We start from the raw sequence: 19,012 nt of genomic DNA on the forward strand, positions 1-19,012 counted from the left end.
TTGAAAAATGCGGAGAACCCTCGGGTCGACACCCTCTACCTGGGCCGCCAGGGAGGGATCATCCGCATCTGGGTCCTGCCATGAATCCCCCGACGGTTGCTGCAGCGGTGTAGGGACCACGGGAGGGGGCCGAGCCGACCCCGCACTCCCTGTGGGCCAAGAAGCCTTCCCTAAGGGAGGGTCCGCCGTCGAAAGCTGGGTCAAGCAAGTCAGTTTGGGAGGAGGGGGACCCCAATTTCCAAGATTCGGATCCCTGCTCTGTAAAAATGCCTTGTGCATTAAAACGACGAATTCTGGCGAAAAAGCAGGAAGTGCTGAGGAAGGGCCCCCCGAGGTGTCGTCCCCTTGCCTGCCCTGGTTCGTTGCGCTCAGAAACCCCATACTGTGAGAGGAAACCTGGAGCGGAGCGTCGACGTCCTCCTCAGAGAGAGCTGCCTCCGAGTCAGCTAACAAAATGGCCGCCGTTCCCGCGCTGAGGGGAAACGGGGCATGCCGCTTCCTGCCGGCGTGGTCCGACTCTCCTCCAAGCTGCCTACCAGGTAAGCCATACTCCCCCTCAGGAAAAGCCGAAGAAAATCCCTCCGAGGGCTGCTGAACCCCTTGCCGAGCTCCGGAGCCGTTAGGCGATCTCTGCATCGCGGCGGGAGGGAGGGGGAGGGGTGGCTGCGGCGCGCGGCAATAACTGAAGCAGCGAAGCAATAGAGCTATCCGGCCTCCGGACCCCTCACCGTCCCCAAGAGACCGTCGGGGAAAGCGCCGTCCCGACGGTAAGCAGCTCTAGGGAATGTGTCGTCGCAGAGCTGCAGGGCGGGACTCCAATCACTCCCCGAAGGGGAGGAGGGGAAAAGTACAAACTCCGGGGCTAGGGGGGAGCGGTCGGCACTACCAACTTCACCCCTCACAAATTCCTGTTCCTCCCGACGACTGAAAATAAAATAAAAACAACACTTACCACACTGTAGCCGGGCAAAGAAGAGGAAAAACAAAGAGAAAAATAAAGTGACAGGCAAAAAACACAGCCTGTCAGCAAGTTCCTGACTGGAAAACAGTGTCTCTCTTTGATCGGAGTGGTCCTGTCAGAACACTACAGAACCTATCCCTTAGAAGAAAACCTTTATCTAATATTATTTAATTGATCCCTCCAAGAGAAAATAAAACTAGAAAAGTGCTGGGGACCACCGTGTCCCCTGCTCAATCTGCTGGAGTTAGAACTATACTGAGGATTGAGGCAAGGGAGGCGTGGCTATATAGGTCCTCCCCTGGGAATTTTTGGTTCTAACTCCATCTGCTGGACAGGGAACATAACCCACTGTCTGGAATGATCCTGGTACGTACAGGGAAGAAAAGTGATTTAAGAAAAATTGAAGAGTGGTCAATAATTTGGCAATTCAATGCCAAGAAGTGTGTCTGATGATATGAAGGCAGCAAAGCAATGTGACAAGGTGGTAGCTAAAGCCAGAAAGATTCTGGGCTACATGGAGAAAGGAATAACCAGCAGGAAAAGAGCATTGATAATGCCCTTGTACAGGTTCTTGGCAAGGCCTCACCAAGTACAGTTCTGGAGACCATATCTCAAAAAAGATAAAAACAGGATAAGACGGTACAGAGGAAGGTGACCAAAATGGTGTGCGGTCTATATCAGAAGACCTTCGAGGAGAGGCTGAAGGATCTAAATATGTATTTCCTGGAGAAGAGGAGGTACAGGAGAGATATGATTTAGACTTTCAGATACTTGACAGGTATTAATGATGCACAAACTTCTAACCTTTTTGTGAAGGAAAAAAAAGGTAGAACTACAGGTCATGACATGAAACTCCAAGGGGGACAAAACTCAGAACCAATATTAGGAAATATTTCTTCATGTAGAGTGTGGTGGATTCCTAGAATGTCTTCCCAGAAGAGGGGAAGTTGAGAACAGTAAATGGCTTCAAAAGGGCATGGGACAAACATTGCGGATCCCTAAAGGCTTGAGATTGAAAATGAATAAAAGGGGTGGTGTAACATTTCTGCATGGGGGTAACTTGCACAAAGTGGCAAATTGCTGGGCAGATTGGATGGACCATTTGGTCTTTCTCTGCCATTACTGCTTTAGTGCTTTCTCTCTTATTCATAAGATGATAAACTGAAACGTCACCAGGGATACATGGGTGTGGTTCTTGTCTCTGAATAAAAAGGTCAGGGGGTGTGTTAAGGACGTGAAATTGCCAGAGGTTCAAAGACAATTTTCAAAATTTTTATCTATCATTAGCTATTATGTATTAAGGTCGATATTCAAAAAAATGCTGAGCTACTAAATTTTGGTGCCTATTTTCAGCCAAGCTTTGAAGTCTAAGCCTATGTTTTCAGCTGAAAATTCACCTAAAATTTAGGCTTGCTATTTGTTTGCCTAGATTTAAGCACCTAAGTTAGGTGGCTAGTGCTGAAAATCAGTGCACTGCTCTAACTCTGCTCCCATAGCCACACAATTTTTAGGATCCTATATTTAGGAATTTAGTGAAAGAAAGGTCCCTAATTTAGGGACTCAGCACTAGTAAATTTTCAAATGGCCTATATTTAGGGAGCTTAACTCCCAATGTTAGGTACCTAAACCCTTTGAAGAAAACCGACTTCTATGTTACTATGGAAGTCAGAGTAGCATATACTGATGACAATTATCTGGCTGGTACTCACTCTCTCTGCTACTGCTCGCACGGACTGGATACTTGTCCCATACAGATTGTCATTGAACTGCCCGGCCTCAATGAATTTGTTATCCTGAATATCTTTCTCCATCTGCTCTCGGGAAGAAACAAAATGATAGTCCTGCCCATCCACCTCTGTGTCACGCCGAGGCCTGGTTGTGTCTGCAAGGAGAGGAAAGCAGCACATCAGCAGTAAGCGAACAAGTACATACTAATATCAGAAATAGCCTGCTTGCTGTCACAGTCACAAGCATATTTACAGAACTCTCAATTCATACCACATTTGGGAAGAGAACGAAGGATCTTGAGTACAGTATTGGAATTAAAAATGATCTTGATAAATTAGAGGAATAACTAGATAAATAGGTCAAAATTTAACAAAGACAAATGTAGTTAGGCAAGAACATTTCAAATGCATAAATATAAAATGGGGTGCAATTGGCTATGGAACAGTTACACAGAAAGGGATTCAGAGATGATTATAATCACACACTGAGTCAACAATGTAAGAAAGCAAACACTGAACTAGGATGCAGTAGCATGGTTATAACTTCAGAAATAATACTTCCCAAATCCTACTAAACATTGGTAAAGCCTTTTTGCGCCCCAAGTGGCAAGAAGGATATGCAGAAACTTACATCAAGAGAAAAGCAAAGTTGCTTACCTGTAACAGGCTTCTCAGTAGACAGCAGAAAAATCCACACACAAGTGGGGTGGCATCATACGATAGCAGAGTGACGGAAAAACTCTCAGAGTTTAGAAAAACCAAGCTAAGTCTTTCTGAACATGCGTGGGAGTTCTCGCACACCTGCCACCACACAAATCTCAGTCTTTATAGTAAGCTAACCTTCAATTCTTTTTATTTTTTAAACTATTTATAACTTTTCATGGCACAGTACAGCTTAAAAAAATATACCAATAGTATATAAATCATAATGCAACCATAATGCAGCATAATAAGAAGCATTGCATAAAACCCTCAACAATCAAGAAATAGTATAGAGAAACAAACATAAAAGAGCATACTTATCAGGAGAAGTCCATACTTGGAGAAGTCCATTACCTGCTATTAAGTTCACTTAGAGAATAGCCACTGCCATTAGCAATGGTTACATGGAATAGACTTAGTTTTTGGGTACTTGCCAGGTTCTTATGGCCTGGATTGGCCACTGTTGGAAACAGGATGCTGGGCTTGATGGACCCTTGGTCTGACCCAGTATGGCATTTTCTTATGTTCTAAATAATTTTAAGTCAGAGGCACGTTATCAGCTAAAAACTTACAATAAGGACCCCAGATCACGTAATAATTAAACAATTGTGCCTCAAGTTTACCTGGGTTTTCTCAAGGTTAGCAATAATTCTAACTTGCTTCTTCCAATACTCAAAACATGGGTTTCTTTTACAAAAGGTGGCGATAGTGAAGCGGGCAGCTAACAGTAAATGATCCACTAGATGTCTAGATTTCCTGGGCACTAACGAGCCTTCCCAACGCCCCAGCAAACCTAGCGAAGGGGAAAAGTAGATTGCCACATTTATATCTGCAATTTCCGCAGAAACTCTACGCCAGAAAAATTGGACCCCCACACATTGCCACATGTGCAGATATGTACCACATTCACCACAACCCTGCCAACATTGTAAACTGTAGGAAGGGTAGTCAAGAAGAAAGCTGGCATGCGATAAGTTCTATGTAACATATTGCTACGGTTCAGACCATGCACATTGGTATCCTGCCCAGGGGCTCTGATTTGGGGGGGCTAATCTCACATAAACACACACAATTACTGGGATTATACCTGGGGTCTTGAACCCAGGAGCTTATCCCCAACACAAAGAGCCACACGCAAACTTTGATTCAGCACATTTATTTATTTACTTGCAGAGTCTTTTATACCGATATTCGTAGAGACATCATATCTGTTTACAGCGAAACTATAGAATGGAAATTACAAAAAACAGGTAGTGGGGAGGGGATACATTAAACCAAAGATAAGCAAAGAAAGGGGCAAAATCGCAACGGGCAAAGCACGTGCAAGTGCAGTGCTAAATAACTAACATAACTATGTACAGTGCTGGCATAATTGTGTACAGGATAGGGGAATTACTGGAGGAGTAGAAGGTGGTGATTAGGTAGGGACTGCTAAGGATTTTGGGGGAAGGCTTGTTTGAACAACCACATCTTTAATAGGGATCTGAATTTTGCAGTGCAAGACTCTAGTCCGAGGTTGGTCGGTAAAGAGTTCCAATGCATAGGTCCAGCAATGGAGAGGGCCCGCTCTCTCGTGAATGTGAGGTGTGTCTTTTTTAGTGAGGGAACATGGAGGGTGGCTTTGTTGGAGGTTCTGGTGGATCGATTAGGGCATGTAAGGCGGAAGGGGTCATCAAGCACATCACGGTTCCAGGTAAGAAAGTAAGTTTATTTAAGCAATAGGAGGATAGAACAAATAAAATCAGATCATATAGAAAAAGTAATGGCAGATAGTAACAATTTCTACATAGATATAAAAAGCTTGCATTTCCAAAGGATTAACTGTACCATCATGTCCAGGGCTCTCTTTCTTGCTTTCTTCCCTTGTACACTACAAACGCTTGAGAAAGCAGCCGTGTTCCCTTAGAGTTCTTATCAGATTTCAGAAACAGCTATGCGGCCTGCATTCTCTCTCTCAGGCTTTAGTATAAATTAATTGCTAGTTTTCTCATTATAGACTTAGTGGAATAACTAAACACTCTTGTCTGTTCGTAACATTTCACAGTGCAAGACAGTAAATACAGACATATCATAAACTCTACCCTATGCTGACAAATAGGGCTGCCATGGGCATTAGGCGAAATATGTTTCCAGGTTTGGGCAGTGAAAGAGACCCCCCAAGTCTTGGTTCCAGCAATCAAATGAACCTTGTGGGGTGGCAATATCTGTCCTTCCTTGAAGGATGTCCAAATGAAGTGTAGTACCATTTGCACACGCATCTGGATCAGAGATATTTCTGTAGCCCAGCAGGCTCTGCAGGCAGAGCTTGTAGATCAAAGAGTGTGGAAAGAACTGCCCTAAGTTGGAGATAGTTCGCATGAGTGGAAGCTGGAAGGTCAAATTCAGAGCTAAGTGCCTCAAAAGATTGAAATTTCCTGTCTTCCCATAACTCTGTCAAGTGACAGAGGCCATTATCCCCCCCACTCTCTAAATGCCGGAGCAAACATAATGCCAGAGACAAGTGTTTTCCCATAAATAGGGGCCAAAAGAGAGAGCGGTTCAGCATCTAGCCGCAAATAGCGCCAAACTTGCAGGCAAACTTTAAGCTTATAAGCAAGGATTGGGCTAGACCGAGAGAGCTTGTGGCGTAACAAAGTAGTAGGTGGTAACAAAGGTAACATTGCTACGTTCACAATGGAGAAATTAATAACCTGATAATTTTGTTTTCCTTAGTGTAGACAGATGGACTCAGGACCAATGGGTATAGTGTACTCCTGATAGCAGTTGGAGACGGATCAGATTTCAATCTGACATCAGCCCTAGTACATATACCCCTGCAGGAAGTGCAGCTCTTCAGTATTCTCCTCGAAAAGCATTGTGGATATATGTATGACTGAATAATTTGAATAACTTGATTAACTTTATAACTTGGTTAGCTTGATTTACTTGAACTGATTGAATTGGCTATAGCTGGAGACCGCCAGTGCCCTCAACCGAGAAATGTCGACACCCGGTAGGATGGGTATCCTAGATGAAGGAAAGCGTGGCTTACCTGTGAATCACTCGCTCCCAGTGATGTCTCCCGAGAATTCCATGAGTAACGGCAACCGTGGGTGGGATGCTGAACCCATCTGTCTACACTAAGGAAAACGAAATTATCAGGTAAGTAATTTCTCCATTTCCTAGCGTGTAGCAGATGGACTCAGGACCAATGGGATGTATAAAAGCTACTCCCGAACCGGGTGGGAGACTGCCCATGACCCACTTAGTACTGCCCTTGCAAATGCTGTGTCTTCCCGAGCCTGAACATCCAGGTGGTAAAACCTGGAGAAGGTGTGTATGGAGACCATGTCGCCACCCTGCATATCTCAGCGGGTGACAGCATCTTGGTTTCCGCCCAGGACACTGCTTGGGCTCTAGTAGAATGGGCCTTGACTTGTAAAGGCGGTGGCTTGCCTGCTTCTACATAGGCCACCTTGATGACTTCTTTGATCCAGCGGGCTATAGTTGCTTGCGAGGCCGCTTTCCCCTTGCTTCTTCCCGCTGTGAAGGACGAATAGATGGTCCGTCTATCGTACGGATTCCAACCTTTCCAGGTATCGGACTAGGAGTCTGCAGACATTGAGGTGGCGTAGACTTCGAGCCTCTTCCAAATTCTTATGCTCATCTGGCGCTGGTAGAGAGATGGTTTGGTTGAGATGGAAGTGAGACACCACTTTGGGGAGGTACAATGGAACTGTGCGTAACTGGATGGTTCCCGGGGTGAGTCTGAGGAACGGCTCTTGGCAGGACAGAGCTTGTAGCTCGGATATACGACGGGCTGAACAGACTGCCAGTAAGAAGGCTGTCTTCAATGTTAATAGTCGGAGAGACAGGCCACGGAGAGGTCTGAAGGAGGTTCCTGCTAGGAAATCCAGGACCAGGTTGAGGTTCCAAAGAGGTATCGGCCACTTTAGGGGTGGTCGGATGTACTTGACTCCTTTCAGGAAGCAGGAGATATCCGGGTGAGAGGCTATGCTGCCACTCCCGCTCTTGGTTCCGTAGCATGACAATGTGGCCACCTGTACCTTGATGGAGTTGAGCGACAATCCCTTCTGTAGGCCATTCTGCAGGAATTCCAAAATCGTAGGAATTTTGACTGAGCGTAGTATGATGACGCCGTGGTATGATGATGACTACCAAGCACAATCCAAAGCCGACGAACTGGCTCTTTTCTTCCAAAGCAAAATCTCTAACCTCTTAACGCGCTTGCCCCCTAGTCCCACCTCTCCTACTAGTTCATATCATCTTCTTCTAAACAAAGGAATCTCTCTTGAATCGTTTGAACCCATCACTGCTTTAGAGATCCAATCGCTACTAAAGAAAATGAAACCTTCCTCCCATCCCTTCGACCAGATCCCAACTAAACTTCTCCTGCTAGTACCAGACACCATTTCCAAACCACTGGCTGATATCATAAACTGTTCTTTATCTCGGGGAATCTTTCCAGAAGCCCTTAAACTGGCCTCTCTTAAACCTCTCCTAAAGGAACTGAATTTGGATCCAAAAGATCCCAACAACTTCCGCCCTATTTCCAATCTTCCTTTTATAGCCAAGATTATGGAAAAATTAGTCAACGCGCAACTCTCTGATTACATTGAAGATCACAAAATACTGTGCCCCACCCAATATGGGTTCGTAAGGCATTAAGCACTGAAACCCTACTCATATCTCTGACAGACCATCTCATCATGGGCCTGGACAAAGGACAATCCTTCTTACTGATCCTCCTTGACCTTTCGGCAGTATTCGACACCATTAACCATTCCATTCTCCTCAACCAGTTGTCAGACACTGGAATAACAGGAACTGCATTTACATGGTTCAAAACATTCCTCAGTAACAGAGGCTACAAGGTCAGAATCAACAATAAAGAATCCCCCCGCTGCAACTCCTCATTAGGAGTTCCTCAAGGTTCCTCCCTATCCCCCACTCTCTTCAACATGTACCTTCTTCCACTATGTCAGCTGTTAACCAGCCTTAAACTAAAACACTTCCTATACGCCGATGTGCAAATCTTGATCCCCATTAAAGAATCCATCACTAAAACACTCGAACACTGGGAAAATTGCCTCCGAGAGATTAACCTCCTCCTCGCTAGTTTAAACCTGATACTAAATTCAGCTAAGATTGAACTCCTCCTCATCTCCCCAGAAAATAATAATACCACACAAAGTTCACCAGCTAATATACTCATCATCCAAGCAAGAGACCTAGGAGTAATAATCGACAACTGCCTGAATTTAAAAACATTCATCAACCACACAACCAAAGACTGCTTTTATAAACTGCAGGTACTAAAAAGAATAAAACCACTCCTTCACTTTCAAGACTTCAGAACTGTCCTCCAAGCCGTAAATTTCTCCAAGATAGACTATTGTAACTATCTTGCTAGGTCTCCCTGCCTCCTCCCCAAACCTCTTCAGATGCTCCAAAACGCGGCAGCCAGAATACTGACAAACACTAGAAGAAGAGACCACATCTCTCCCATTCTCAAAAATTTACACTGGCTGCCAATTCATTTCAGAATTATTCACAAGTCCATCACCATCACCATCATCCATAAATCCATCCATCACCATGCTCATCTTAACCTTCAATTCCCGCTCAGACTACACACCTCATCCAGACCCATCAGAGAAGCCTACAGAGGATCACTGCATGTCCCCCAAACCAAATCTACACATCATCTAGCATTCAGAGACCGGGCCTTCTCTACAGCGGGACCATCTATATGGAACTCCATTCCCCCTGATCTCAGACAGGAACTAGGAGACCGGAGACTTTTAAATAGATTTCTATCTTACCTTGTCTCGGCACTTCTCGGTTTCGTTCCGGGTGGTCTCCGGCTGCGGGGGAAGAGGGAAAATACCTTCACTGCCGTGCTCGAGGTTGCACCCGCTGCCTCTCAGCCTCACCCAATGTCGGGGGCTAGGTCCCCACCGAGGGTCGGCCGCCAGTCCGAGGCTTACCTCCGAGCGATCGCGGAAATCACCTTGGGAAATCTCTCAACTGGGGGAGGGACCCAACGGGTGTCACCGCAGGAGAGCGGGGCTCGTCTGTAGAGGTAAGATTTCTTCTTAATTTGGTTTTCTTTGGTAAAATTACTCTAACGCTGTGCTAGCGTGCATAGGGTCCCTAACTGCTATGGAGACAGAAAATACTGAAGAGCTGCACTTCCTGCAGGGGTATATGTACTAGGGCTGACGTCAGATTGAAATCTGATCAGTCTCCAACTGCCATCAGGAGTACACTATACCCACTGGACCTGAGTCCATCTGCTACACACTAGGAAATATCAGACTGTAATTGTTCAAGAGGGCGCCAGACTGCCTCCATGTGCCTAAACCACACTTTGAGTACTAAAAGCCGAGCAGCCCAGAAATACATTATGAAGTTGGGGCGTGCCATCCCTCCCTCTGTCTTAGGAAGCCACAACTAGTTAAGGCGAATGCGTGACTGATGTGAGCTCCAGATAAATTGGGATTTCATACCTTGGAGAGTCAAAACCCTTGGCAGGGATTTTACAAGGGACATGCTGGAACAGATACAAAAATTTCAGCAATATCACCATTTTAACAAGGTTAATACGCCCAGCCCAGGAAAGAGGCAAATCCGTCCACTGTTGCAATTTAGATTTAGTCTGGGCTAATAAACTATCATAGTTTTTAGAGAAAAGATCACTCCAATTTTTTGGAATAAAAATCCCCAAGTAAGAGAACCCCTCTTGAACTACATGCAACTCAACCATACATGGGGGGATAACCATGCGGGGGACTACAGGAAAGATTTCTGACTTAGTGTAGTTAACCATATATATCCTGAAATAGCACTAAAACCCCCCAGATTTTCCATTACAACCAGACCCGAGGTTCATGGGTTAGATAAGAAAAGTAGATCATCATACATAAGAGGGAGATGGTATGCATGGTAGAACCAAACTGAAGGCCTGTAATATCCAGGTGTAACCTCAGGAGGGCAGTTAGGGGCTCGATAGCAAGATCAAAGAGCAATAATAAGAGACACTGAATGTAAAATCAATGATCAAATTGGAAATAACTGAGACACCATGAGGTCAACATTCAGAACTAAACATTTAAATGGCTAATGGAGTTAGATTGACAACTTGTGAGTTATCCATTTAAATGGCTTTGAATACTGACCTCCACAATTTCAGCAGTCTCAATGGTAAAGCTGAGTGGTATAAGCTGAGTGGTAAAGCTGAGTGGTATAATTAAACGGAAGGACACTGCCACCAAATATGCCACACTGCCACCAAACGGAAGGACACTGCCACCAAATATGATAAAAAGTACCCACTTCATTGTATTGTCACCAGCATAGCCCACTTGCATAGCACACGTTTCGCAAGCATTAAGAGACAAGATAACAATGGAAAAGTATTTTGAATTCATTTTCAAAAAGGTTGTTCGAAACAGAACTACACCTTACTGACATAAAGCAAAGGTTCCAGACAATCTCATCTAGGTTCTCCCCTAAATCTTTCTCCCATGCCAATATATGCTTGGTCTTAGCAGAAAAGTCCTAATTTAATAGCAGATAATTCTGGTGGAATAATTCTCAAACAGCATTCTTCCTTTCAAAAGAACCAAAGCTAAATTCATATAATACATTAACTGGAAATAACAGGAATGAACCTTAAAGGATAGCTGGCATTTATTCATTAGAGTATCAAAATCTAGCAGACTCAGATTTTCACAAACCTGTTCAAATCTACAAAGTTCCTCCCTCTCCCTACTCTGAAATGTTTTCAAATCTACTCCTGGCAGAAAGGTGGCAATGTTCGAAGTTAATCCACTATTGGCCTCCCGTAATCACTTGGATATCCCAGGTTCTTAAGGTTTCCGTGGAGGCACAACCGTGGCATGTACTACTGAACCTACCCTTGGAGGGGTTAAATAAAGAGGCACAACACTTTGTACAGCAAGTTTTTATTGCAACCAGAACCGAGCTTGCAGCTTATTGGAAAAAAGATTTTCCACCCAGACTTCCCAAAGTCCAGCACAGACTTCATAGTTACTACCACCTAGGGCGTCTTACAGCAATACACCATGACCGTTTAGACATCTTTTATAAGATCCGGGGCCCGTGTAATCAATGGTTGGAGGAGCAGATGTAGGAGAGATCTTAAGACTTACTCCATATTCTCCTCCTAAATGGTTGCAGCCATCAGTCAGCTTTGAACCATGTGTTCCATGGGTTAACTATCTGCTATCCTAACCCTTTAAAGACGTCATCATCATGCATCCGTTACCTACTAAACACATTCCTTACATCAATTCTACCTTTTTGTTATCTGTTGTTAGTTATCAGTTGCCGGGAAGGGAAGAGAGGGGACTGGGGGAAATATTTCCATAGAAAAAAATAGCAAATATTTATTCTTATGTGAAATGTTTATCTTTTTGCTGATTGTTAGGCACACTATTATGACATTGTTCTTGTTGTATAACAAATGCTATATTTGCTACAATAAAAATGATTAAATAAAAAAAAAAAAGTGTCGGTTGTCAGACCCGCTGACATCTACCTCTATCGCTAATAAGGAGGCGCCAGGGACGCACTATTGTCCCTAGCGCCTCCTTATTAGCATGCCACCTCATTTAAATACAGAATCGCGCATCCAGGAGAGGTTCCTGGGCGCTGGACGGGAAAGCGGGCGCTCAGCACGGAGTGCCCGCTCTCCCACATTTTTTTTTTACTGTATCGGCCCGCAAGGAAACTAAAGAAAGTACCACGCTAGCTTGTGCAAATAATAAGGAGAAAAAGTAACCAGGTCTACTGTGTTGCTGTAAGGAGAAACTGTTACTTAAGAAGAGGAGTCAGGAGAAGAGTTAAGATTTCTGAAATTGTGATTCTGTTTGATTTCTGCATCTACCTGAACTGTCACGGTCATTATGTTTGATCATGAAGATTCTGCAGTAAATTTATTTGGAGCTTGTCTATTTATGTGGAGTGTTCTCAGGCTGACACTGGCCCTTCAGATTATCCTGCTCCCAGCTCACAGCACTGGAGACTTATTTCCCCACCTCGGGGACAGTAACCACAATGATGCCAAGGCTGAGAAGGTGACCCCTGGCAAAGTGGGGGTTACAGAGATTTTTAAGAGCAAGTTAGACAAACATTTATCTGGGATGGTTCAGCTATAGGGGATCCTGCTTGCAGGTAGGTGCCCTCCAGCTCTCTTATGCAAAGCCCAGTTTTGCAGTAAAAGTCATAAATCATGGTGGGTACATGGAACAGCATTCCAGTACAGATATGGAAGCAAAAACAGTAATCGAATTTAAGACAGCCTGGATAAATATAGGGGGATCAGCAGGTGTGAAGATGTGAGGGGAAAGCCAGAGATTAATTTGAGTCTCTGGCATCGCACCAGAAGTAAATTGGACAGACTGGATGGGCTTTTGGTCCTTATTTTCTGTGAGATTTTCTTTTTGATATAATCAGTTGGATCCAGCAGATTCACTTTTGGTGTTATGAAATAATAATAATAGTCTGTTTCTTTGGAGTGCAGAAAACAGTAATCATAAAAACTGGATAATACTTGTGCTGCCCTCTTTCTATAGTAGGGCATAAGAACATGCCATACTGGGTCAGACCAAGGGTCCATCAAGCCCAGCATTCTGTTTCCAACAGTGGCCAATCCAGGCCATAAGAACCTGGCAAGTACCCAAAAACTAAGTCTATTCCATGTTACCGTTGCTAATAATAGCGGTGGTTATTATATAAGTCAACTTAATTAATAACAGGTAATGGACTTCTCCTCCAAGAACTTATCCAATCCTTTTTTAAACCCAGCTACACTAACTGCACTAACCACATCCTTTGGCAACAAATTCCAGGGTTTAATTGTGCGTTGAGTGAAAAAGAACTTTCTCCGATTAGTTTTAAATGTGCCACGTGCTAGCATCATGGAGGGCCCCCTAGTCTTTCTATTATCTGAAAGAGTAAATAACCGATTCACATCTACCCGATCTAGACCTCTCATGATTTTAAAAACCTCTATCATATCCCCCCCTCAGCCGTCTCTTCTCCAAGCTGAAAAGTCCTAACCTCTTTAGTCTTTCCTCATAGGGGAGCTGTTCCATTCCCTTTATCATTTTGGTAGCCCTTCTCTGTACCTTCTCCATCGCAATTATATCTTTTTTGAGATGCAGCAACCAGAATTGTACACAATATTCAAGGTGCGGTCTCACCATGGAGCGATACAGAGGCATTATGGCATTTTCCGTTTTATTCACCATTACCTTTCTAATAATTCCCAACATTCTGTTTGCTTTTTTGACTGCCGCAGCACACTGAACCGAAGATTTCAATGTGTTATCCACTATGACGCCTAGATCTCTTTCTTGGGTAGTAGCACCTAATATGGAACCTAACATTGTGTAACTATAGCATGGGTTATTTTTCCCTATATGCATCACCTTGCACTTGTCCACATTAAATTTCATCTGCCACTTAGATGCCCAATTTTCCAGCCTCACAAGGTCTTCCTGCAATTTATCACAATCTGCTTGTGATTTAACTACTCTGAACAATTTTGTATCATCTGCAAATTTGATTACCTCACTCGTCGTATTTCTTTCCAGATCATTTATAAATATATTGAAAAGTAAGAGTCCCAGTACAGATCCCTGAGGCACGCCACTGCCCACTCCTTTCCACTGAGAAAATTGTCCATTTAATCCTACTCTCTGTTTCCTGTCTTTTAGCCAGTTTGTAATCCACGAAAGGACATCGCCACCTATCCCATGACTTTTTACTTTTCCTAGAAGCCTCTCATGAGGAACTTTGTCAAATGCCTTCTGAAAATCCAAGTACACTACATCTACCGGTTCACCTTTATCCATATGTTTATTAACTCCTTCAAAAATGTGAAGCAGATTTGTGAGGCAAGACGCCTTGGGTAAAGCCATGCTGACTTTGCTCCATTAAACCATGTCTTTCTATATGTTCTGTGATTTTGATATTTAGAACACTTTCCACTATTTTACCTGGCACTGAAGTCAGGCTAACTGGTCTGTAATTTCCCGGATCTACTCTGGAGCCCTTTTTAAATATTGGGGTTACATTAGCTATCCTCCAGTCTTCAGGTACAATGGATGATTTTAATGATAGGTTACAAATTTTTACTAATAGGTCTGAAATTTCATTTTTTAGTTCCTTCAGAACTCTGGGGTGTATACCATCTGGTCCAGGTGATTTACTACTCTTCAGTTTATCAATCAGGTCTACCACATCTTCTAGATTCACCGTAATTTGGTTCAGTCCATCTGAATCATTACCCATGAAAACCTTCTCCAGTACGGGTACCTCCCCAACATCCTCTTCAATAAACACTGAAGAAAAATCATTTAATCTTTCCACGTTGGCCTTATCTTCTCAAAGTGCCCCTTTTACCCCTCGATCATCTAACGATCCAACTGACTCCCTCACAGGCTTTCTGCTTCAGATATATTTTAAAAGTTTTTACTGTGAGTTTTTGCCTCTACGACCAACTTCTTTTCAAATTCTCTCTTAGCCTGTCTTATCAATGTCTTACATTTAACTTGCCAACGTTTATTCATTATCCTATTTTCTTCTGTTGGATCCTTCTTCCAATTTTTGAATGAAGATCTTTTGGCTAAAATAGCTTCTTTCACCTCCCCTTTTAACCATGCCGGTAATCATTTTGCCTGTTTTCCACCTTTCTTAATGTGTGGAATACATCTGGATTGTGCTTCTAGGATGGTATTTTTTAACAATGACCACACCTCTTACACACTTTTTACTTTTGTAGCTGCTCCTTTCAGTTTTTTTCTATTTTTCTCATTTTATCAAAGTTTCCATTTTGAAAGTTTAGCACGAGAGCCGTGGATTTGCTTACTGTCCCCCTGCCAGTCATTAATTCAAATTTGATCATATTATGATCACTATTGCCAAGCGGCCCCACCACCGTTACCTCGCTCACCAAGTCCTGTGCTCCACTGAGAATTAGGTCTAAAATTGCTCCCTCTCTCGTCGGTTCCTGAACCAATTGCTCCATAAAGCTATCATTTATTCCATCCAGGAACTTTATCTCTAGCGTGTCCCGATGATACATTTACCCATTCAATATTGAGGTAATTGAAGTCTGCCATTATTACCGCACTACCAATTTGGTTAGCTTCCCTAATTTCTCTTAGCATTTCACTGTCAGTCTCACCATCTTGACCACTATAGTCTTCCCCGACACACAAGGGATTTCTACCCATAAAGATTCCAACATTTAGTCTCGTGCAGGATGTTTATCTTGTTGGACTCTATGCCATCCCGGACATAAAGCGCCACACCGCCTCCAGGGTGCTCATCTCTGTCATTGCGATATAATTTTACCCCGATATAGCACTGTCCCATTGGTTGTCCTCCTTCCACCATGTCTCTGAGATGCCAATTAAGTCTATGTCATCATTCACTGCTATACATTCTAATTCTCCCATCTTACTTCTTAGACTTCTGGCATTAGCATACAAACATTTCAAAGTTTGCTTTTTGTTTGTATTTTCATTCTGCTTTTTAATTGATAGGGATAAGTTAGAACTTTTTAGCTCAGGTGAGTTTTTAGTTACAGGCACTTGGACTACTTTTCTTATTATTGGAACCTCACTGTCGGGATGCCCTAATTCTAATGCATCATTAGTATCCTTTGAAGATACTTCTCTCCGAACCATGCGCTGCTGAGCGACTGTCAGCTTTCCCCTTTCTTCTAGTTTAAAAGCTGCTCTATCTCCTTTTTAAAGGTTAGCACCAGCAGTCTGGTTCAGGTGGAGCCCATCCCTTCGGAAGAGACTCCCCCCTTCTCCAAAAGGTTCCCCAGTTCCTAACAAAACTGAATCCCTCTTCCTTGCACCATCGTCTCATCCACGCATTGAGACTCCAGAGCTCTGCCTGCCTCTGGTGACCTGCGCGTGGAACAGGGAGCATTTCAGTACAGTTTTTAAGGTGCGGTCTCACCATGGAGCGACACAGAGGCATTATGACATTTTCCGTTTTATTCACCGTTCCCTTTCTAATAATTCCCAGACACTTTCTTGTCATAAGGTACTGGATCACTTTGAAGACTTACGTGGCACGCAGGATCCAAACTTATGTGGAAACTCAGAGATGAGATCATCATTGACTCTGTCCTTCGTAGGTCCCAAGATGATGACTGGTCTAGCATAATGAACTATGGAAAAAGCAACCAATATCAGTCAATACATGGTATGAATCTTAGGAGTGAATTTTCAAATGAGTTATATGCATAAAGTCGCATATATTGCAGTAATTTTCAAACGCCTTTTTACCTATGTAAAGCCTTTTGAAAATTAAGCCCTTAGGAGTGAATTTTCAAAGGAGTTATGCACATAAAAGAAGCAATTTTCAAAAGCCATTTTACATGCATAAATCCTTTTGAAAATTACCTCCTTAGTATGACTTTTACGTTACAGAATTTTTAAAGAGAAGAGCGTTTAGTATTATACCTTTATTAAAAACAAAGATCCTCATTTAATGTTGTTGGGGAATTTCTGTACTATTACAATGCTCATTGTTTTATATTTGCATTGGCATTTATACAGTATGACAAAAGTAAAAACCCACACAGAAAACAAGACTGTAACAGCCAGCAAAATGAGTACCAAATGATGTTACCTCCAAGTAAAAATGGATCCAAAAATATTTTTAAAGACTGATAAGATGTGAATGCATAAATCAATACGATACAAAAGGAAAATATCTCCTAAACAGCTGCTGATCTGATTTTGCTGTTATTTATTTATTTGATTTATATTCCACTTTTCAACACTTCAAATGTTAGTGATGTATTTCAGATTTGGGATTTGGATTGTAGATTAAATTACTCATATTAAATTACAATTCAGGTTCTGTATTTATTTCCAGACTTACAATCTAAGTTTTATCTAAGTTTTAATCTTTTATAGTATTTTATTGATGTGTTACAGGGGTGTTCAACTTCGGCTCTCGAGAGCGACAAACAGGCCTAGTTTTCAGGATATCCACAATGAGTATGCATGAGATAAATTTGCACGCACTGCCTCAATGGTATACAGCAGGATGTTAGTCCTTACATATGGGTGACATCATCAGATGGAGCCTGGCACGGAAAACTTCTGTCAAGGTTTCTAGAACTTTGACTGGCACACCGAGCATGCCCGGCATGCCGCTATCCGTGCAGCCATGCAGGGTCCCCCTTCAGTCTCGTTCAGAGAATTACAAGAATAAAATAAATAACTTAAAGGAAACCCAACTCTGCGGGGTGGCAGGTGGATTTCATGAGGACTAACATCCTGCTGTCCTAGGAGAACACCTATTACAGGTAAGCACCTCTGCTTTCTCCTAGGACAAGCAGGATGGTAGTCCTCACATATGGGTGAATACCTAGCTGCAGGCTGCTTCTGAATGGAGTGAACCAACAGACACCAAACAGGTGCCAATGGGTACAACAACCTAGGTGCTACTGGTAAGAGAGGAAGACAGCCTGAACCCGAAAAACAGGGCCCTAGGCGGAAGAGTGGATTTAGACCCGAAAAAGGTTACAAAGTGGCCAAAGCTACTATCCTGGCAGTCGTCTCTGTCCAAGCAATAGTGAGCTGCCAACGGATGGAGAGAACGCCACGTTGCAGCTCTGCAGATGATCTGAAAACCCGACTGGCTGGTGGGCCCCCAGGACAGGATTGGAGAACTCTGGGCTACATGACCCAGCTGACGTATCTCCGGACAAGGTCCAATGAATCACAGTGCAATTTTTAAGGAGGGCATTCTTAGTCACAGATTTCTGGTACTCAACCAGGCAAGTGTTGCAGGATGAAGAGGAGATGCAGGCATAGTCTTATCAGCCTGAGCCTTGAAGCATTCAGCCAATTTGTCCAACAGGTGTTTGGTTTTTTGCTGCAAGTCATAGAGTTCTTGCCCAGTTAAGGTAGCTAGAACATAAGAACATGCCATACTGAGTCAGACCAAGGGTCCATCAAGCCCAGCATCCTGTTTCCAACAGTGGCCAATCCAGGCCATAAGAACCTGGCAAGTACCCAAAAACTAAGTCTATTCCATGTTACCGTTGCTAGTAATAGCGCTGGCTATTATCTAAGTCAACTTAATTAATAGCAGGTAATGGACTTCTCCAAGAACTTATCCAATCCTTTTTTAAACACAGCTACACTAACTGCACTAACCACATTCCCCTGGCAACAAATTCCAGAGTTTAATTGTGCTGAAAAGTCCTAACCTCTTTAGTCTTTCCTCATAGGGGAGCTGTTCCATTCCCTTTATCATTTTGGTCGCCCTTCTCTGTACCTTCTCCATCGCAATTATATCTTTTTTGAGATGCGGCGACCAGAACTGTACACAGTATTCAAGGTGCAGTCTCACCATGGAGCGATACAGAGGCATTATAGCATTTTCCGTTTTATTCACCATTCCCTTTCTAATAATTCCCAACATTCTGTTTGCTTTTTTGACTGCCGTAGCACACTGAACCGACGATTTCAATGTGTTATCCACTATGACGCCTAGATCTCTTTCTTGGGTAGTAGCACCTAATATGGAACCTAACATTGTGTAACTATAG

At 43.2% G+C, this 19,012-nt stretch overlaps 1 protein-coding gene across 3 annotated transcripts in view; it reads right to left on the minus strand.

The window, feature by feature from the left end:
* Nucleotides 1-19,012, minus strand: part of DLG3 (discs large MAGUK scaffold protein 3) — a 507,232-nt gene that overhangs the window by 89,607 nt on the left and 398,613 nt on the right. For all 3 annotated transcript variants that reach the window (XM_029607251.1, XM_029607249.1, XM_029607250.1), the window contains 2 exons: nucleotides 16,511-16,612; nucleotides 2,671-2,843 (listed from right to left, as the gene is read on the minus strand). In XM_029607251.1, the coding sequence (XP_029463111.1) occupies nucleotides 2,671-2,843; nucleotides 16,511-16,612 (275 nt within the window). The remainder of the gene's footprint in view (nucleotides 1-2,670; nucleotides 2,844-16,510; nucleotides 16,613-19,012) is intronic.

The sequence above is a fragment of the Rhinatrema bivittatum genome, chromosome 6, assembly GCF_901001135.1.
Source record: "Rhinatrema bivittatum chromosome 6, aRhiBiv1.1, whole genome shotgun sequence".
NCBI classification, from domain to species: domain Eukaryota; kingdom Metazoa; phylum Chordata; class Amphibia; order Gymnophiona; family Rhinatrematidae; genus Rhinatrema; species Rhinatrema bivittatum.